General features: G+C 41.7%; 1 protein-coding gene across 1 annotated transcript in view; it reads left to right on the top strand.

Moving 5' to 3' along the window:
• Window positions 1–23,035, top strand: part of LOC126335352 (2-hydroxyacyl-CoA lyase 1) — a 118,793-nt gene that overhangs the window by 38,797 nt on the left and 56,961 nt on the right. Inside the window, exons 3-4 of the mRNA XM_049998538.1 lie at window positions 9,236–9,417; window positions 22,332–22,508. Coding sequence (XP_049854495.1) covers window positions 9,236–9,417; window positions 22,332–22,508 — 359 coding nt within the window. The remainder of the gene's footprint in view (window positions 1–9,235; window positions 9,418–22,331; window positions 22,509–23,035) is intronic.

The following is a 23,035-nucleotide window of genomic DNA, read 5'->3' on the forward strand; positions in this document are numbered from 1 at the left end:
AGAGCATCATGACTGATACAGGGATTAGTGATCACAAGGTCATTGTAGCTAGGCTCAATACCATTTCTTCCAAATCCATCAGAAACAAATGCAAAATAATTTTATTTAAAAAAGCGGATAAAGTGCCACTAGAAGCCTTCTTAAAAGACAATTTCCATTCCTTCCGAACTGACTAAGCAAATGTAGACGAGATATGGCTCAAATTCAAAGATATAGTAGCAACAGCAATTGAGAGATTCATACCTCATAAATTGGTAAGAGACGGAACGAATCCCCCGTGGTACACAAAAAAGATCCGAACGCTGTTACAGAGGCAACGGAAAAAGCATGCGATGTTCAGAAGAACGCGAAATCCTGAAGATGGGCTAAAATTTACAGACGCACGAAATTTGGCACGGACTTCGATGCGAGATGCCTTTAATAGGTTCCACAATGAAACATTGTCTCGAAATTTGGTAGAAAATCCGAAGAAATTCTGGTCGTATGTGAAGTACACAAGCGGCAAGACGCAGTCAATACCTTCGCTGCGCAGTGCCAATGGTACTGTTACCGACAACTATGCCGCTAAAGCGGAGTTACTGAACTCAGTTTTCCGAAATTCCTTCACCAGGGAAGACGAATGGAATATTCCAGAATTTGAAACACGAACATCTGCTAGCATGAGTTTCTTAGAAGTAGATACCTTAGGGGTTGCGAAGCAACTCAAATCGCTTGATACGGGTAAGTCTTCAGGTCCAGATTGTATACCGATTAGGTTCCTTTCAGATTACGCTGATACTATAGCTCCCTACTTAGCACTCATATACAACCGCTCGCTCACCGATAGATCCGTACCTACAGATTGGAAAATTGCGCAGGTCGCACCAGTGTTCAAGAAGGGTAGTAGGAGTAATCCATTTAACTACAGACCTATATCATTGACGTCGGTTTGCAGTAGGGTTTTGGAGCATATACTGTATTCAAACATTATGAATCACCTCAAAGGGAACGATCTATTGACACGTAATCAGCATGGCTTCAGAAAACATCGCTCTTGTGCAACACAGCTAGCTCTTTATTTGCACGAAGTAATGGCCGCTATCGACAGGGGATCTCAAGTTGATTCCGTATTTCTAGATTTCGGAAAGCTTTTGACACCGTTTCTCACAAGCGACTTCTAATCAGGATGCGGACCTATGGGGTATCATCTCAGTTGTGCGACTAGATTAGTGATTTCCTGCCAGGAAGGTTGCAGTTCGTAGTAATAGACGGCAAATCATCGAGTAAAACTGAAGTGATATCGGGTGTTCCCCAGGGAAGCGTCCTGGGACCTCTGCTGTTCCTGATCTATATAAATGACCTGGGTGACAATCTGAGCAGTTCTCTTAGATTGTTCGCAGATGATGCTGTAATTTACCATCTAGTAAGCCCAACCTACATAGGTAGGAATGATCATCAAAATAAAATAAGAGAAATCAGAGCTCGAACAGAAAGGTTTAGGTGTTCGTTTTTCCCGTGCGCTGTTCGGGAGTGGAATAGTAGAGAGATAGTATGATTGTGGTTCGATGAACCCTCTGCCAAGCACTTAAATGTGAATTGCAGAGTAGTCATGTAGATGTATATGTTATGGCTTTTGGTGCTTTTTTTCCACTATTACTGTTACTATTCTTTAGGTTGTTACTGCTATTTTTGTTCTGAAAGATTTCTTTGTGAATAATAGCACAGATATTTAAACCAACATCATGGTCTGTGTGCTTGTGGATTTTTAATAATGGTATCATGGGATGGCATGACAATAATAACAGCAGAAAGGATCATCTTTCAAATTGAAGACAATGTGAGAAGGGGCAGACTGTCGACTAAAATCTAATCTGAGGCAGGTGGGAAGGTAGAGGGGTAGTGAAGGAGGAGACGATGGTAGAAGATTTCATTGAATTAACCACCTTCTTATGTCTTTGCAGTTAATGAATAATTTCATGACTGATCAAGAGACTACTCATATGAGAGTTGTCTTTGTTCCATTTGAAACCCTTGAAATGGATCAGAGATAGCTCTCATATTCTAATGAAAACAACAAAGACCTTGTTAAGTTTTGTTAGGTGTGTGCTTCTTCAACATAGGCCTACATGTTTTACTGAGTACCAGTTAGGTACCAATAAATCACTGCAGGAAATAGATCCTGACTGTTCTTGAAGCAAACAGAAACAAAGACTTCTGCAGATGGACACATGTTGACAATTAAACTATTCTGGAGATTTACTGACTAAGTTAAATGTCAGTGCAGGAGAACACTATAACTTTGTTAGGCTGAGAAGCTCTCTAATGCAAATCACTGTCTCAGTGCATGCACTTACCATTGGCGCAACCACGGTAGAAATAACATGCAGTTGAATGGAGAATGGAGACCCTACCACTTAGGAAAATAGACATGTCCGTGTACAAGCCAAATGTTGATGGCTGGGAACAACAGAATACAGATCAATTGTCGAGCTGTAAAGCATCTCAAAGTCATCATAAATAAGTCCGAGTGCATATAGTATCATGCGTCAGTGAGCTAAGACAATTGGGGCTGAATGGTCTGCGGCAGTGCTTACATCTGTCACTGTTGCTTACTCATGTGATTTGACACCAGCAGATGTACCACTTCACATCACACCGAGTGAACTCACCTGATGTATTCATACCTATATCAATTGATATGTCAATACATCATGCAGGATTGCAAGAAGTTTATTTTTTTAATTTTTCTTGTGACAGTTGAAGGGGGTGTATAACTGTGGTTTCATGCATCTAGCTTTTGGCATGATTAGGCATTATAACAACTTACAGAAAAGTCCTCCAGTTATGAGTTTTGTGTGTAAATGAAGCTCCCTTCTTGTCTTAGTTTTGCAGCACCCCAGGAAATGTATCTGTTCTTTCAAAAGATGGAAACTCTCCACATTGGAGTATCAACAATACAGATATTAGGAAAGGGATAGATTGCTACTCACCACAAAGTTGACCCATTGAGTTGCAGACAAGCACGCGCACGCCCATGTGCGCGTGCACACTCACGCACATATGATTGCTACTACCGTCAACTCCAACCGGAATGTGACTCTTACGTGAATAGCCATCTGAAATGGGCCAGGGAAGGGGGAAGGATAGCAGAGTACAGATGGCGAGAGAGGAGTGTGTTGTCTGGTGGGATGTGTGGGGTCTAGATGGCGGCCTAAGGAGACTGCCAGGTGCAGCATGGAGGAGGTGCACGGGGGGGGGGGGGGGGGGGCAGGCAACAGAAATGGAGAAATGGGGAGGAACACGGATGCGGAAAGGCTGGGTGGGTGCATTGGCAGAGGGTGGTGCACAGTGGGGGCAAGGTGCCAAGAAAAGAGAGATGGTGATATGGCAGAGCGGGACAGAAATTTTTGAGTGATGGATGTGGGAACATTAGGTGCAGTATGTGTTGCGAGAATAACATCCGTCTGTGCAATTCAGAAAAGCTGGTGGTGGAGGGGAGTATCCAGATGGCCCAAGTTGTGAAGCAGCCATTCAAATCGAGCTTGTTATATTCGGCTGCATGTTATACCATATGGCGGTCTACCCATCAAAGGCTGGGTCACTTGCGAGAGCAGTCATATCATATATGAACTCTGCCTGAACTGTCGCAAAGCTTTTTATATCTGTATGGTTACCAAACAGCTGTCCACCAAGATGAATGGCCACTGCCAAACTCTGGCCAAGCACAAAGTCAAGTGCCCTATGGCACAACATGCAGGTGAACATAACATACTTGATTTCAACAGCTGCTTCACAATGTGGGACATTTGGATACTCCTCTTTACAACAAGCTTTACTGAATTTCATATTTGGGTGTTATTCTTGCAACACATTCTTCACACTCACGAATTCTCCTAATTTCAACCTATGGTAAACCATCACTCAACAATTTCTGCCCCCTCTGCCCTAGAACCTCCTCCCTTTTCATGGTCCCTTACCCTTGTTGTGTGCCACCCTGTGCCAATGTAACTGCCAATCCTTCCCCCAACTGCTCTTCTCCATTTCTGCTCTCCGTTTTTTTCTATCAGACCCCACCATCTGCCCCCCCATGAACAATGGATCTTGCCGTTGGTGGGGAGGCTTGCGTGCCTCAGCGATACAGATGGCCATACCGTAGGTGCAACCACAACGGAGGGGTATCTGTTGAGAGGCCAGACAAACGTGTGGTTCCTGAAGAGGGGCAGCAGCCTTTTCAGTAGTTGCAGGGGCAACAGTCTGGATGATTGACTGATCTGGCCTTGCAACATTAACCAAAACGGCCTTGCTGTGCTGGTACTGCGAACGGCTGAAAGCAAGGGGAAACTACAGCCGTAATTTTTCCCGAGGACATGCAGCTTTACTGTATGATTAAATGATGATGGCATCCTCTTGGGTAAAATATTCCGGAGGTAAAATAGTCCCCCATTCGGATCTTCGGGCGGGGACTACTCAGGAGGATGTCGTTATCAGGAGAAAGAAAACTGGCGTTCTACGGATCGGAGCGTGGAGTGTCAGATCCCTTAATCGGGCAGGTAGGTTAGAAAATTTAAAAAGGGAAATGGATAGGTTAAAGTTAGATATAGTGGGAATTAGTGAAGTTCGGTGGCAGGAGGAACAAGACTTCTGGTCAGGTGACTACAGGGTTATAAACACAAAATCAAATAGGGCTAATGCAGGAGTAGGTTTAATAATGAATAGGAAAATAGGAATGCGGGTAAGCTACTACAAACAGCATAGTGAACGCATTATTGTGGCCAAGATAGATACGAAGCCCACACCTACTACAGTAGTACAAGTTTATATGCCAACTAGCTCTGCACATGATGAAGAAATTGAAGAAATGTACGATGAAATAAAAGAAATTGTTCAGATAGTGAAGGGAGACGAAAATTTAATAGTAATGGGTGACTGGAATTCGGCAGTAGGAAAAGGGAGAGAAGGAAACATAGTAGGTGAATATGGATTGGGGCTAAGAAATGAAAGAGGAAGCCGCCTAGTAGAATTTTGCACAGAGCACAACTTAATCATAGCTAACACTTGGTTTAAGAATCATGAAAGAAGGTTGTATACGTGGAAGAACCCTGGAGATACTAAAAGGTATCAAATAGATTATATAATGGTAAGACAGAGATTTAGGAACCAGGTTTTAAGTTGTAAGACATTTCCAGGGGCAGATGTGGACTCGGACCACAATCTATTGGTTATGACCTGTAGATTAAAACTGAAGAAACTGCAAAAATGTGGGAAATTAAGGAGATGGGACCTGGATAAACTGAAAGAACCAGAGGAGACGATGGTAGAAGATTTCATTGAATTAACCACCTTCTTATGTCTTTGCAGTTAATGAATAATTTCATGACTGATCAAGAGACTACTCATATGAGAGTTGTCTTTGTTCCATTTGAAACCCTTGAAATGGATCAGAGATAGCTCTCATATTCTAATGAAAACAACAAAGACCTTGTTAGGTGTGTGCTTCTTCAACATAGGCCTACATGTACAGAGTTTCAGGGAGAGCATAAGAGGACAATTGACAGGAATAGGGGAAAGAAATACCGTAGAAGAAGAATGGGTAGCTCTGAGGGATGAAGTAGTGAAGGCAGCAGAGGATAAAATAGGTAAAAAGACGAGGGCTGCTAGAAATCCTTGGGTAACAGAAGAAATATTTAATTTAATTGATGAAAGGAGAAAATATAAAAATGCAGTAAATGAAGCAGGCGAAAAGAAATACAGATGTCTCAAAAATGAGATCGACAGGAAGTGCAAAATGGCTAAACAGGGATGGCTAGAGGACAAATGTAAGGATGTAGAAGCTTATCTCACTAGGGGTAAGATAGATACTGCCTACAGGAAAATTAAAGAGACCTTTGGAGAGAAGAGAACCACGTGTATGAATATCAAGAGCTCAGATGGCAACCCAGTTCTAAGCAAAGAAGGGAAGTCAGAAAGGTGGAAGGAGTATATAGAAGGTTTATACAAGGGTGATGTACTTGAGGACAATATTATGGAAATGGAAGAGGATGTAGATGAAGATGAAATGGGAGATACGATACTGCGTGAAGAGTTTGACAGAGCACTGAAAGACCTGAGTCGAAACAAGGCCCCCGGAGTAGACAACATTCCATTAGAACTACTGACGGCCTTGGGAGAGCCAGTCATGACAAAACTCTACCAGCTGGTGAGCAAGATGTATGAGACAGGTGAAATACCCTCAGACTTCAAGAAGAATATAATAATTCCAATCCCAAAGAAAGCAGGTGCTGACAGATGTGAAAATTACCGAACTATCAGTTTAATAAGTCACAGCTGCAAAATACTAACGCGAATTCTTTACAGACGAATGGAAAAACTGGTAGATGCGGACCTCGGGGAGGATCAGTTTGGATTCCGTCGAAATGTTGGAACACGTGAGGCAATTCTGACCTTACGACTTATCTTAGAAGAAAGATTAAGAAAAGGCAAACCTACGTTTCTAGCATTTGTAGACTTAGAGAAAGCTTTTGACAATGTTGACTGGAATACTCTTTTTCAAATTCTAAAGGTGGCAGGGGTAAAATACAGGGAGCGAAAGGCTATTTACAATTTGTACAGAAACCAGATGGCAGTCATAAAAGTCGAGGGCCATGAAAGGGAAGCAGTGGTTGGGAAAGGAGTGAGACAGGGTTGTAGCCTCTCCCCGATGTTATTGAATCTGTATATTGAGCAAGCAGTAAAGGAAACAAAAGAAAAATTTGGAGTAGGTATTAAAATTCATGGAGACGAAGTAAAAACTTTGAGGTTCGCCGATGACATTGTAATTCTGTCAGAGACGGCAAAGGACTTGGAAGAGCAGTTGAACGGAATGGACAGTGTCTTGAAAGGAGGATATAAGATGAACATTAACAAAAGCAAAACGAGGATAATGGAATGTAGTCAAATTAAATCGGGTGATGCTGAGGGAATTAGATTAGGAAATGAGACACTTAAAGTAGTAAAGGTGATTTGCTATTTAGGAAGTAAAATAACTGTTGATGGTCGAAGTAGAGAGGATATAAAATGTAGACTGGCAATGGCAAGGAAAGCGTTTCTGAAGAAGAGAAATTTGTTAACATTGAATATAGATTTATGTATCAGGAAGTCGTTTCTGAAAGTATTTGTTTGGAGTGTAGCCATGTATGGAAGTGAAACATGGACAATAACTAGTTTGGACAAGAATAGAATAGAAGCTTTCGAAATGTGGTGCTACAGAAGAATACTGAAGATAAGGTGGATAGATCATGTAACTAATGAGGAGGTATTGAATAGGATTGGTGAGAAGAGAAGTTTGTGCCACAACTTGACTAGAAGAAGGGATCGGTTGGTAGGACATGTTTTGAGGCATCAAGGGATCACAAATTTAGCGTTGGAGGGCAGCGTGGAGGGTAGAAATCGTAGAGGGAGACCGAGAGATAAGTACACTAAGCAGATTCAGAAGGATGTAGGTTGCAGTAGGTACTGGGAGATGAAGCAGCTTGCACAGGATAGAGTAGCATGGAGAGCTGCATCAAACCAGTCTCAGGACTGAAGACAACAACAACAACCCACCATCTGACACTGCACCTGGCAGTCTTGCAGGCCACCATGTAGTCCCTGCATGCCCCGCCAGACAGTGCTCTTCTCCTCACCCCGACCCTCACCCCTATCCAGCTAACACTGCCCCTCCCCTGCTCCAGTCCAGATAATTATTCACATAAGTCACATTTTGATCCGAGGTGCTGGTGGTTGCGGTCATGTCTGAATGAGGTGTGCTTGCGTGTGTGTTTTCTTTGCTGAAGAAGGCTTTAGCTGAAAGCTATCATGTGTATCAGTCTTTTCATTGCATCTGTTTACAATTCTGTGTGTTCTGTCAGCAATTCATAACTACCGAGCGAGGTGGCGCAGTGATTAGCACACTGGACTCGCATTCGGGAGGACAATGGTTCAATCCTGCGTCCGGCCATCCTGATTTAGGTTTTCCGTGATTTTCCTAAATCGCTCCAGGCAAATGCCGGGATGGTTCCTCTGAAAGGGCACGGCCGACTTCCTTCCCCGTCCTTCCCTAATCTGATGAGACCGATGACCTCGCTGTTTGGTCTCTTCCCCCCAAACAACCAACCAACCAACCAATTCATAACTTTTCTCAGTGTATATATTAGTCATCTGTGTCTTTCACACAACACTTAGTGATTTTAGAATGCTTTCATCACTTGAACTGATGTCATTGTTATTTTTCAGTGTGTGTTTCTTGGATCAAATAAGATGCATCCATGCATAAGGTTAAATAAGGTCCTGTTATAATTATTGTGTATTGGTTAATGGTATATTCTTCTCATCCTATAATCCATATTTTAGTGTCTGTATCAATTAAACATTTATATTGAACAAATAAAAGTGAATAACATGAATTTCCTCACATCACAAATGTTTTTGCAACCATCTGTCATCAATTTGTAAGATCAGTACATTGTTGGAAGTCCATATAGAATTTCTGTCATAAATTTCCATCAGATAAGTTCATCTTTTCTTATTGCATAGTGTTTACTAAAATAAAAAGAGTTAAATATAAATGTTGTGCTGTTTGTAAGGTGCAATTCTGATGACAGGTTTTGACTGTTAAACAATAATCTTCAAGTAATTAATGCCTAGTTACAGTAGTTGAGCCTCCCAAGCAGTGTGTGTACATGCTACATACTGGTATGTGCAGCTGTAGATGGGTGGCTGCCAGTTGAAATTGATTACTGAAATCATATCTTATGAAGCAGACAAACAAAATTTATATTGAACATTTTTTATATTCCATGCTCTATAACTGACCAAGCCAATCTCTGACAGAACAGGTGTCTGTGACAAAGGAGTTGTTTATGTGATAGCATTTTCAATCACCTCACTGTCAAGGGGATATTAAACTCTACCAAAAGTTGTTAGTACGAGTAAAATTAGTCAATAAAAGCAACTGGGCTGAAAAATGAAAGAAACTCTGACCACTTGGTTGAAAATGACAAATTTGTCAGAGCCATATGATTTGAATCATAATTATTCTATCTGTATGAGAATAGGAAACTAGTAGAGTGAAGTCCAATAGCATAGTTTACAAGTTTTTCTATGTTTTCTAGTATGACACCAAATTTTTATATCTGATATCTACTACCCTTAATTTGTTGGCAGAAGAAACACTGTACTTGCACTCAGTTTGTATTATGAAAAACACTGATGGATCTTGTGTGAAAACAACTTTTAACAGGCCATTGATAGTGATTGGTGGTTCAGCTCCTCAAGATCATGAAGGGATTGGTGGATTTCAAGAATGTCCACAGGTAGAACTGAGCCGCCCATATTGCAAATATGCTGCTCGCCCACCAAGTCCTTCCCTCATTCCACTACACGTTGAAAAAGCAGTTCGTCTCTCTGTTTATGGAAGACCAGGTAATAAAACAGAAAAAAGTGTGACAAACTGTTTGTTTTTATATTTTTGGAAATATGGTTGAGTGAATGGCTGGCTAAATGCTACAGGTAGCCACAGAAAGTCACAAATGTGGTGATTCAGTACTGAACAGACAACAGAACTTTTTTGTAACATACTCTTTTTTCAGTAATATGTGTTATTTGCTCAGGAAATGTAGCTGTATTATGCTTGTAGGCCATCATATGTTTTTAACTTACTCTCAAAGCTAGACTTTACTGCAAATTATAGTGTTGAAAGGAAAATGTTTGTGTAATAAAACTAACAGTATTGTGATTGGAAACTTAGAAAAGAAGTCCAATAACTTCAAAATAGTTAACGACTTTCTTATGTCTTTGTCAATTAATGAATGATTTCATTTATGATCAAGAGACTCATCTGAAAGCACATCTGCTCGATTTATTTTTCAGAATGATTTGCATTGTAGTCCTTGTTCTTGTCTTATTTGTGAAATATTAAAAATATTTGTTTTATTTTTTCTTAGTACCAGCATATTGTGCTTACATCTTTAACAATTGTGTGTTCAATATTACCTCTTTCTGCTTTGTTTACATCTTTCTGCTGACTTGGGATTTGCTGCAGTGGTTAAGATGCTGGTCTTGTACTCAGAAGCCATGACTCCAATCATGTTGATTTACGTATACTCGGACGGAAAGGTGTTAAACCCCCATCTAGTCATTCTGGTTTATATGCACTATTGAACAATGGAAAGTCCAGGATGGAATGTAACAATATTATGAAAAGGGTAGTTGCTACTCACCGTATAGTGGAGATGCTGAGTCACAGATAGGCACAACAAAAAGATTGTCATGCACTAGTAGTGATATCTAGTGGGCCAGCATGTAAGTATTGCAGGTATTGCAGATACAGATACTCATGAGGCCTGCTATTTGTGTAGAAAATTTGGTTGAAATTGATGCTGGGATCCAGGGCTCTCTCTCTCTCTCTCTCTCTCTCTCTCTCTCTCTCTCTCTCTCTCTCTCTCTCTCTCTCTCTCTCTCTGTATTGTTACTATGGCAGTGTGGTAGATGGCAGCTGAATTGTACGACATGATTCACTTTATTTCCGCCCTTCCTAGCAATAATCAGTTTGAAAGTTAGCTCTGTAAAATGCAGGTCATTTTCAATAGTTGTCTGTCATCTGTGATTTATGTTTCTCTGACAGCAAGGACAATTTTCTAAGTAAGAAGAAAATGTGGTATTTCAAATGTATCACGCAGTTCTAAAGGCATGAATAGATGGACATGCAGGAAATATAATGACAGTTATTTCAATTTTAGTTTTATGTGCACTTGAGAATGAAGGAGAAACACTGTGTATCATCCGTTTCAAAATTCTGGCTACTGAAAGCATGCTTACAATAGAATGGAGTAACGTTTATAGTTAAATCATGATAATTTGATTAATAAACCAAGAGGCTACTTTTCCCACTAGCTAAAAGAAATAGATAGAAATAAAACTTGCACTAAACAAGCTAAGATTCCAACAAACCTCTTCTTCCATCTTTCAAAATTGCCTTCCATGTAGCAAATAGCAAGAAACCACAAACCATAGTGAAAGACCTTCTTTTACCAGCTGCTCTGGACATGGTATCTATTATGATAGGTGAGTCAGCTGCCAAACAATGGAAAGTGTGCCTTTGTCATACAACACTATTATTCAGCAAATACTCACTATGGCTGATGATGTTAATGATCAGTTGGTTAAAAATCAATGGTAACACTGATTTCATATACAGTTGTATGAAGGAACAGACAACAGCAATGATGCACATATAATTTATTATGTTCCATTTATGCATGGCAACAAATTTCATGAAGATCTTCTTTTCTGTGGGAAAATAGCCCTTGGAACAAAAACAGCAGACCTCTTTGAAATACAATACTGAAGCGCCAAAGAAATTGGTATAGGCATGCATATTCAAATACAGAGATACATAAACAGGCAGAATATGGCACTGTGGTTGGCAATGCCTACATGAGATGACAAGTGTCTGACACAGTTGTTAGATTTGTTACTGCTGCTAAGACGGCAGTTTATCAAGATTTAAGTGAGTATGAATGTGGTGGTCCAGTTGGCGCATGAGCTATGGGACACAGCGTCTCCAAGGTAGCTCTGAAGAGGGGATTTTCCCATACAACCATTTCCCAAGTGTACTGTGAATATCATGAATCCAGTAAAACATCAAATCTGCAACATCGCTGCGGTCGGAAAAAGCTCCTGTAAGATTGGGACCGACTGCGACTGAAGATAATTGTTCAACATTACAGAAGTGCAACAAATTGCTTCAGATTTCAGTGCAGGCCATCAACAAGTGTCAGCATGCAAAACATTCAACAAAATATCATCAATATGGGCTTTTGGAGCCGAAGACCACTCACATTCCCTCAATGACTGCACAACACACATCCTTACATTTTGCCTGGGCCCATCAACACCGACATTGGACTGTCGGTGAATAGAAACATGTTGCTTGGTCAGATGAGTCTCATTTCAAATTTTATCAAGTGGATGGATGTGTACCAGTGTGGAGACAACCTCATGAATCCATGGATGCTACATGCCAGCAGGGGACTGTTCAAGCTGTTGGAGGTTCTATAATGGTGTGGGGCATGTGCAGTTGGAGTGATATGGGATGCCTTATATATCTAGATACAACTGTGACAAGTGACCCATATCGAAGCATCCTGTCTAACCACCTGCATCCATTCATATCCATTGTGTGTGCATTCTGACAGACTTGGGAAATTACAGTAGAACAATGCAACACTCCACATGTCCAGAATTGCTACAGAGTGTCTCCAGGAACATACTTCTGAGTTTAAACACTTCCGATTGCCGCCAAACTCCCCAGACATGAACATTATTGAGCATATCTGGGATGCCTTTCAGTGTGCTGTTCAGAAGAGATCTCCACCCCCTCGTACTCTTAATGGATTTATGGACAGCCCTACACATCATGGAATCAATGTATCTGCTACAGACATTAGTCAAATCCATTCCATGTGATGTTGTGATGCTTCTGCATGCTCGCTGGACAGGTGTATCTGTTTCTTTGGCTCTTCGGGATATATTCTTCTGTGGAAAAAAAAAACATTAATTGGGAAAATTGTGTAGGCATGTATACAGATGAAATTTGTAGTAAGGCTGGCTGTTATGCAAGATTGCAAGCTCTGATCTGTAAAGAGGCTCCTAATGCTATTTGGACATACTGTTTTATTCACTGAGATGCACTGGCATAAGAGAATGAGTCCTGTCCTTTATGTGGTCCTTCAGTGATCAAAGTGGTAAACTTCATTATAAGTTGACCCCTTAAGTCAAGATGTTTTCAACAAATATGTGTTGGTAGGGAAGGAGAGCACATTTCCATAATTTATTACAGTAACTCTCACTGGCTGTCACAAGGAAATGCCTTTAAAAGGTTGTGTGAACTCTGGCAAGAGCTTTTAGTGTTACCTCGTCCAAAAGAGACATTTCAGTTCTGATAAGTTTGCAAACAGTAAGGCTGGCATATTTTTGTGACTTCTTTGAAAAACTCATTTCATTGAATCTATATCCCTTCAAGGTAATGAGACCAACATTCTGCTACAGTCAGACAAAATATCAGCCTTCAGAAACAAACTACTCATGTAGAAGGAAAAGTTGGATGATGTGCATTACATTTTTGCTGCTCTTTGGACAGTTGTGGAAGACAATGACTTTTAGGTGGCTGAACAATTGAAGTTTGTGTTTGTGAATCATTTGACACAGTGATTACTGTTTGAAGGACTTTCAAGAAGAAATTCATCAACACAACTGGATTAAAGATCCCTTCAATATGGACCTTCCATCAACATTTACCATTGAAGAACAACCATAATTTATAGATATTTCTTCAGATTCTAAAGTGAATGCAAAATTTTATTCATCACCACTGATGCAGTTTGTAACTTAGTGATGTAGGAATATCCACAAATAGGTAACAAGAGCCTGCAAGTTTTGTTACCTTTTGCAACATCCTACTCAAGCCTCTAGCAGGCAAACAGAAAATTAAGTTGGAGGACTGGATGGATTGGGATTCCCACTGTGGGAGTCGCCAGAAGAACATCTTGAATGCACGATGAAACACAGCATTATTCTGTGGCGATGAGTGCACAGACAATCTGCTTTACTCTTTGGTTTTTATAAGTAATCTTTCTATAGACTTATGTTTTTCAGCTGATTGGTGTTCGAGTTTTAGTAAATAAAAAGTTATTGCTTGACTGCTATGTTGTATCTCTTCAGCAGATGGAGATTTAGAAGAGCAAATGCAACACTGTTCGGCATTGTCTACCACAGAGTCGGCCTGTCCGCCTGACACACAGAGTACTACAAATCGGCGTGATGCTTTGTTGAAACACATCGAAATTTATGGCTTGCAATGCTTGATCTGACTTTCCAGCACCATGGGAGTGTAAACAAAGATATCAAATTTATGATCACTGTTAGTGAGATTGACAGTAAAACAGCAACTATCAGTGCAGATATAATACTCCATCCGTCTGCCACACAGAACTATACACATTTTAAGCAGCTGCTCCTTGAGCGACTATGTTAGTCAGTGGAACAATGTATCCAACAAGCACTAAATGGTGAAAAGAGAAGAGACACGTTGCCTTCAAAATTTTGGCGGCAGCTGCGAAGCTTTGTCGATGACACTGAGTTGCCAGATATGACACTTCAACATGTATGGTGCTTACAGTTGCCAGAGGCAGTTAGAACAGCTGTAGTGCTTTCTGATGCACGCGATATTTCATCTTTGCTCTCACTAGCCAACAAGGTCTATGCCTCGTTAGATGCAGAGCATACATCGTCTGTGACATTCAAACACAGCAGTACAGACGTTTAGGAGCTGCAGCGATACAACAACACCAACAAACAGATGTTACTAAAAAATTTACAACCTATGAAATCATATTGACATCTTGCGGTGACAGAATTGACATTGCTGGGAGGCAGAGCAGCCGCATACAAGAAGAGCAAGGAAGATGGCAATGTGTCTAAGCAATGTATCTGCTGGTACCACCATTGCTTCATAAACATGATGCACATCACCTTGCAAGTTTGAGCACCAGTGCCTACCACTGCGAGGTGAAAGTGTTGACAGGAAACTACTGGTGAGTAAGCTTTCTTCTTTACCTTTGCTGTACCACCAACTTCTTGTCCTAGATGCTAAATCCAGCTGTGCTTATCTAATCGATTCAGGCTCAGACATCAGTGCATTGCCTGTTAAAAGTTGTGATGTGAAGCTTCCTCCATCTCAATCGAAGCTCACAGCAGAAAATCAGACTTCAATAATGATTTATGGAAGATGCCAGATAGGTGCAGACCTTGGTTTCCAAGAAAGTTTTCCATGGACTTTTGTGATTGCCAATGTGTCAGACGCAATATTGGGAGTGGATTTCTTGTTTCATTACACAGTTGAAGAAGATATTAGCTCATTGAGTATCCGCCAGGGTAAACAGAGCACCCTTGGACGAGGTTCTCTGCCTACGTTCGAAGAGAGACGGAAGTGACATCACACGTAGCAATCTGCAAATCCATGCCGTGTGTGCAGGCAGTTAAGCACAACATGGTCCATCACATCAGGACTACACCTCGTCAACCAGTATCCCAGTGCCAGCGCCGGTTAGCTCCTGACCATTTGACTGCAGTGAAGGCAGAATTTGAAGAACTCTTGTGCTTGGGAGTCATATGTAGATCTGACAGCCCGTGGTCGTCACCACTTCATCTAAGAAATAAGAAAGACTGGACCTGGAGACCCATGTGGAGACTATCAAGCTCTCAGTACCCATACTATACTTGATCGCTATCCGATAGCACTTATTAAGGATGCACTTGCTGGCAGGTGCGACCATTTTTAGTGTCAGTAATTGCCAGAAAGCATATCACCAGATACCAGTCGCACCTGCTGATATACGGAAGATGGCTCTCACGACACCATTTGGCTTATTCATACCTCCGTATGTCATTTGGTTTGAAAAATGCGGCACAAATTGGCAGCAGTTTGTCGACAAAGTACTAACAGATTTACCGTACTGCTTCACATACCTCGCTGATATCCTGGTCTTTCTGACATCTGAGAAATTGCATGAACTGCGTCTAAAGACTGTTTACCAATGCATTGATGCATGTGGCTTTTTGGTCAATGAATCAAAGTGTTTGCTTTGGTGATGTCAGGTGCCATTCTTGGGATACTCAGTGACAGCAGCTGGCATCGGCCCAGTGCAAGATAAACTTGTCATTATCAAAGAGATGGCTCGCTCCATTGATTATCATCAACTACACCAGTTCCTTGGAGCAATTAATTTCTACACACAACATCTGCCTAATGCAGCAGCCATCTAGGCACCTTTGATGTCAGCACTAACCTGCAAGGATGCAGTGGGCAAACAATCTTCGCAATGGACACCAGAGTTGTTGATGGCAATCAGTAAGACCAAGGTATGTCAACTTCAGGCAATCATGTTGACACACCCGATTCCTCAGGTGTGACCAGCAATTGTTGTGGATGCTAGCCAGCAAGCCATTGGTGCCGCTCTACACCAGCACGTTGAAGGCCGCTGGCAACCCCTGGGCTGCTTCTACATCTACATCTACATGACTACTCTGCAATTCACATTTAAGTGCTTGGCAGAGGGTTCATCGAACCACAATCATACTATCTCTCTACTATTCCACTCCCGAACAGCGAGCAGGAAAAACGAACACCTAAACCTTTCTGTTCGAGCTCTGATTTCTCTTATTTTATTTTGATGATCATTCCTACCTATGTAGATTGGGCTCAACAAAATATTTTCGCATTCGGAAGAGAAAGTTGGTGACTGAAATTTCGTAAAAAGGTCGCCGCGACGAAAAACGTCTATGCTTTAATGACTTCCATGCCAACTCGTGTATCATATCTGCCACACTCTCGCCCCTATAACGTGATAATACAAAACGAGCTGCCCTTTTTTGCACCCTTTCGATGTCCTCTGTCAATCCCACCTGGTAAAGATCCCACACCGCGCAGCAATATTCTAACAGAGGACGAACGAGTGTAGTGTAAGCTGTCTCTTTAGTGGACTTGTTGCATCTTCTAAGTGTCCTGCCAATGAAACGCAACCTTTGGCTCGCCTTCCCGACAATATTATCTATGTGGTCCTTCCAACTGAAGTTGTTCGTAATTTTAACACCCAGGTACTTAGTTGAATTGACAGCCTTGAGAATTGTACTATTTATTGAGTAATCGAATTCCCACGGATTTCTTTTGGTTGGAACTCATGTGGATCATCTCACACTTTTCGTTATTTAGCGTCAACTGCCACCTGACACACCATACAGCAATCTTTTCTAAATCGCTTTGCAACTGATACTGGTCTTCGGATGACCTTACTAGACGGTAAATTACAGCATCATCTGCGAACAGTCTAAGAGAACTGCTCAGATTGTCACCCAGGTCATTTATATATCAGGAACAGTAGAGGTCCCAGGACGCTTCCCTGGGGAACACCTGATATCACTTCAGTTTTACTCGATGATTTGCCGTCTATTACTACGAACTGCGACCTTCCTGATAGGAAATCATGAATCCAGTCGCACAACTGAGACAAACCCCATAGCTCCGCAGCTTGATTAGAAGTCGCTTATGAGGAACGGTGTCAAAAGCTTTCCAGAAATCTAGAAATACGGAATCAACTTGAGATTCCCTGTCGATAGCGGCCATTACGTCGTGTGAATAAAGAGCTAGCTGCGTTGCACAAGAGTGATGTTTTCTGAAGCCATGCTGATTACGTGTCAATAGATCGTTCCCTTCGAGGTGATTCATAATGTTTGAATACAGTATATGCTCCAAAACCCTACTGCAAACCGACGTCAATGATATAGGGTCTGTAGTTAAATGGATTACTCCTACTACCCTTCTTGAACACTGGTGCGACCTGCGCAATTTTCCAATCTGTAGGTACAGATCTATCGGTGAGCGAGCGGTTGTATATGAGTGCTAAGTAGGGAGCTATAGTATCAGCGTAATCTGAAAGGAACCTAATCGGTATACAATCTGGACCTGAAGACTTACCCGTATCAAGCGATTTGAGTTGCTTCGCAACCCCTAAGGTATCTACTTCTAAGAAACTCATGCTAGCAGATGTTTGTGTTTCAAATTCTGGAATATTCCATTCGTCTTCCCTGGTGAAGGAATTTCGGAAAACTGCGTTCAATAACTCCGCTTTAGCGGCACAGTCGTCGATAACAGTACCATAGGCACTGCGCAGCGAAGGTATTGACTGCGTCTTGCCGCTTGTGTACTTTACATACGACCAGAATTTCTTCGGATTTTCTACCAAATTTCGAGACAATGTTTCGTTGTGGAACCTATTAAAGGCATCTCGCATCGAATTACGTGCCAAATTTCGCGCGTCTGTAAATTTTAGCCCATCTTCGGGATTTCGCGTTCTTCTGAACATCGCATGCTTTTTCCGTTGCCTCTGCAACAGCGTTCAGACCTTTTTTGTGTACCACGGGGAATCCGTTCCATCTCTTACCAATTTATGAGGTATGAATATCTCAATTGCTGTTGCTACTATATATTTGAATTTGAGCCACATCTCGTCTACATTCGCATAGTCAGTTCGGAAGGAATGGAAATTGTCTTTTAAGAAGGCTTCTAGTGGCACTTTATCCGCTTTTTTAAATAAAATTATTTTGCATTTGTTTCTGATGGATTTGGAAGAAATGGTATTGAGCCTAGCTACAATGACCTTGTGATCACTAATCCCTGTATCAGTCATGATGCTCTCTATCAGCTCTGGATTGTTTGTGGCTAAGAGGTCAAGTGTGTTTTCACAACCATTTACAATTCGCGTGGGTTCGTGGACTAACTGCTCAAAATAATTTTCGGAGAAAGCATTTAGGACAGTCTCGGAAGACATTTTCTCCCTACCACCGGTTTTGAACAAGTATTTTTGCCAACATACCGAGGGTAGGTTGAAGTCCCCACCAACTATAACCGTATGAGTGGGGTATTTATTTGTTACGAGACTCAAACTTTCTCTGAACTGTTCCGCAACTGTATCATCGGAGTCTGGGGATCGGTAGAAGGAGCCAATTATTAACTTAATTCGGCTGTTAAGTATAACCTCCACCCACACCAATTCGCACGGAGTATCTACTTCGAGTTCACTACAAGATAAACCACTACTGACAGACTTACGCGTCTCAAGTGAAATGGAGTGCTTATGATAGGGAATTGCTGGCAATTTATGAAGCTGTCAGACATTTCTGGCCACAAGTGAAAACCAGGCCATTCACGGTTTTCACAGACCAGAACCCGATTACTTTCGCCCTCAGTAGGAACAAGGATGGCTGCTCACCACAACAATTTAGACAACTTGAATTCATTACTCAATCCACAACAGACCTGCAGCATATAAAAGGAGCCACAAACGTTGTGGCAGATTTCCTGTCTCGGTTGGAATCAATCTCTCAGACTATTGACTACAAGGAGCTAGCTGCTGCTCAAGAGACAAACCAACAATTCGCCGAATTCCGTTGTGAAAGTACATCCGGATTACGTCTGTGGCAAATTCAACCTGCTGGTGAATGTTTGCAAGTTTGGTGTGATGTATCACAGGGAAAACTGAGTCCTTTTTATACCTAAGAAATTGCGATGGCAATTATTTGACATCATCCCTGGGCTGGCTCATCCAGGAATAAACGCCAGCAGCAAACTGATGACAGAGAGATTTGTGTGGCCCAACATAAAGGAGGACTGCCATAGTTGGACAAAACATGCTTAGATTGTCAGAGGGCCAATGTTAGATGACACGTGTACGAAGTGGTAGGAGACTTCCCACGTATGACGCAACGTTTCCCACATGTGCACCTGGACATCGTGGGACCTCTATTATCATCAGAAGGATACTGTTACCTCCTCACGGCAGTGGACTGCTTCATCAGATGGGTGGCAGCAGTTCCATGATTGGATATTTCTGCGGAAATGGTGGCACGGGCATTTCTTTCATCATGGATTGCATATTTCAGCTGGCCTTTACATGTCGCCACAGACCATGGGCGTCGATTCCAATTTACACTGTTCTCAGAATTGGCCAACCTCTGCGGTTTCCACCATCATCGTACCACAGCTTGCTACCCAACATGCAATGGAATGGTGGAATGTTGGCACAGAATGTTAAAAGCTGCTTTAATGTGCCATGCACAGTCTTGGTCATCAGCATTGCCACTGGTTTTGTTGGGCCTTTGTACAGCACTAAAAGCAGATTTAGGAGCATCCACTGCAGAATTGGTTTATGGTGAACCCTTAAGACTGCCTGCAGAATTCTTCACCGATCAAACTGGGGACGACAGACAGAGTTGCCTTATGTACTGCAAACGGTGCACGAGCATACAGCCAGACTTCGCCCATCCATTGTCTTGACACATGGGGCGGTAACTACATTCGTGCTCAAAGACCTACGATCATGTACACATGTGATGCTACAGACAGATGCTATCAAGTCACCACTGCAGCCCTATATTCTGGACCCTATGGAGTTCTCTTCCAGGATGAACATACCATGCATATAGATCAAAACGGGAAGACCCAAGTGGTATCGTTGGAACACGTCACACCTGCACATATGTTACTGACCGAAGAGGATGTACACACTGAACACAATGTGTCACCCTCCACACTACTGCCATGGATGACACTCTCTCAGCACCACAAGAGGGAGTAGAACCATCACTGCCAGCACTGGAGGCTGAAGAAGTTCAAGTAGTGCCTTCAGTACACACGAGAGCTGAATGTCGTGTGAAATATAGAGACCCCTTCATTCCCAGAGCACCGCTCTATCGTGAGGTGAGGGGGGGGGGGGGGGGGGTCTGTGTGGGAGTCACCAGAAGAACATCTGTGAATGCACAGTGAAATGCAGAATTATTCTGTGGTGACAAGTGCACGGACAATCTGCTTTACTCTTTGATTTTTATAAGTATTCTCTGTACTGACTTACGTTTTTCAGTTGATTGGTGCTCTAGCTTTGGTAAATAAAAAGTTATTGCTTGACTATTACCTTGTATATCTTCATTAGACAGAGGTAAGCTGTAGTTGACCAAACTTTCATTCACCAGTGTTTATTAAAATGAATTTATTTAAGAAAAATAACTAAAATAAGATAGATTAACAGGATTACAAACAACACTCTGAAGAATGAGAATATCACTCTGCAGCGGAGTGTGCGCTGATACAAAACTTCCTGGCAGATTAAAACTGTGTGCCCGAGCGAGACTCGAACTTGGGACCTTTGCCTTTCGCGGGCAAGTGTTCTACCAACTGAGCTACTGAAACACGACTCACGCCCGGTACTCACAGCTTTACTTTTGCCAGTACCTCGTCTCCTACCTTCCAAACTTTACAGAAGCTCTCCTGTGAACCTTGCAGAACTAGCACTCCTGAAAGAAAGGATATTGCAGAGACATGGATTAGCCACAGCCTGGGGGATGTTTCCAGAATGAGATTTCCACTCTGCAGCGGAGTGTGCGCTGATATGAAACTTCCTGGCAGATTAAAACTGTGTGCAGAGCACTTGCCCGCGAAAGGCAGAGATCCCAAGTTCGAGTCTCGGTCGGGCACACAGTTTTAACACTCTGAACTTTTCAAATTTAAGAAATTACACACCTTGGTTTACTGACAATTTAAATAAGTGTCTACAGTAGTTAAACATTACTCTAACCCCTTCCAAGGAAATGGCACAAGGTATTAAGTCGTACAATATGACTCAAATCAGGAAGTTTATCGGATCAGAAAGCCCCTTACATAACATGACTTCCACCGAGAAGAACCAACAGCAAATTCAAATAGTCAAGACCACACCGATGTTCTGTCTTCTGATAAAAACACACACACACACACACACACACACACACACACACACACACACACACACACACAGGACCATAGTCTCTGGCATTGATTCACCGTCTGCACCATCACAACTATTGAATAGGCAAAATATATAAAGGGCTACCTATCACGTCATGATGGAACGCCAAGTTCGGCTGAACAGCACATACTGTACATGGGCCCTGTGTCGCTCACCCTCCAGTTTGGCTTCAAAACACCAACTGCTCATGCAGTCCGCTGCCACTTGTTATCGCCTAGCATGTCTCCACCACACCCCAAAGTGCTACAAGCTCCGAGCCACAAGAAGTGACAATAGGCAGTTGTGCGGGTTGGGAGTTCAAAGAGGGAGCCCGCCATCGCTCACCTAGTTACATGAGAAATTTTTTCCAGTACTGGCAGTCATCAGTATGAACTGTAGACGGGAATCAATGTCAGAGACTGTGTGTGTGTGTGTGTGTGTGTGTGTGTGTGTGTGTGTGTGTGTGTGTGTCATATCTGTTTTTGACAAAGGCCTTGTTGGCCGGAAGTTTATTTTGTGATAGTCTTTTTGTTGTGCCTATCTATGACTCAGAATCTCCTCTATATGGTGAGAAGCAACTATCCTTTTCACAATATTGTTACATTCCATCCTGGATTTTCCATTAGCTGAATATGGAAAAAGAGATGCGAGTCAAACTTAAGTTTATTTACCTCATACTTTGAGCCATGTGTCATGTGTGGAACCATCCGCCGTGGATGTCTGTTCAGGTCAAGGGAGCCACGGACCCAAAAAGTTTGAAACCCACTGCTCTATCTTCATACTAACAGTAGACATTGTAAACAGAATGTTAAAGATTGTTTTGTTTTCCAATTTATATGTCCTCTCAGTCCTATGGTTGTTTTTGTTTTGTCATTTGTTAAGAAAACATTACTATTCTGTCTCAAATATTGAAAGTAAAAGATTATTATATGGGTATTTTTCTTCTACTGAAATTAATTGTAGGTGTGAGCTACCTGGATTTCCCAGGAAACCTGCTTATTCAACGTGTGCCACGGGACACTGTGGGATGGATGCCACCTTGTGCCAGTCCACCTGTTATCTATCCAGATCCAGGCCTTATTCAGATTGCTGGCCAATTGCTGACCAGTGCAAAACATCCGCTTGTAATAGTTGGCAAAGGTAAGTTTGTGAATTCATCTGTTTTATTCCAGACAGGCTCTTGCCTTTATAGCTGACAAGATATATTTCAACATCTATATACTCTGCATATCACTATGAAGTGTGTGGCAAAGGACGTTTTCTCCTGTACCATATGTTAAGGTTTCTTGCCATTCCGCTCATGAATCTGTCGTGGGAGAAATTATTGCTTCTACTACTTGGAGTTATTATTAGCCTAATTTTTATCATCATGATATTTATGGGCTCAATATGTATGTGATGAAGAATAATTGTGGTTTCCATCCTAAAAGAAAGTTATTGAAATTATCTAAACAGATTCTTTTTTCTGTATATAAAAAATTTTAATGTCTCTCCTATTTTATCACTACTCCTTTATGCTATTATTATGGGAGCAATGCTGCTTTCTCTTATGTCTTGTTACTCAGAGACAGCTACAACTGCAATAACTCAAGGAGATTAAAATTAATGAATTATAAAAGTTTGGCAGTGTAAATTAATGAAATCGATCATATGCTCAACCAGTGACT

The sequence above is a fragment of the Schistocerca gregaria genome, chromosome 2 (assembly GCF_023897955.1).
Source record: "Schistocerca gregaria isolate iqSchGreg1 chromosome 2, iqSchGreg1.2, whole genome shotgun sequence".
NCBI lineage: Eukaryota > Metazoa > Arthropoda > Insecta > Orthoptera > Acrididae > Schistocerca > Schistocerca gregaria.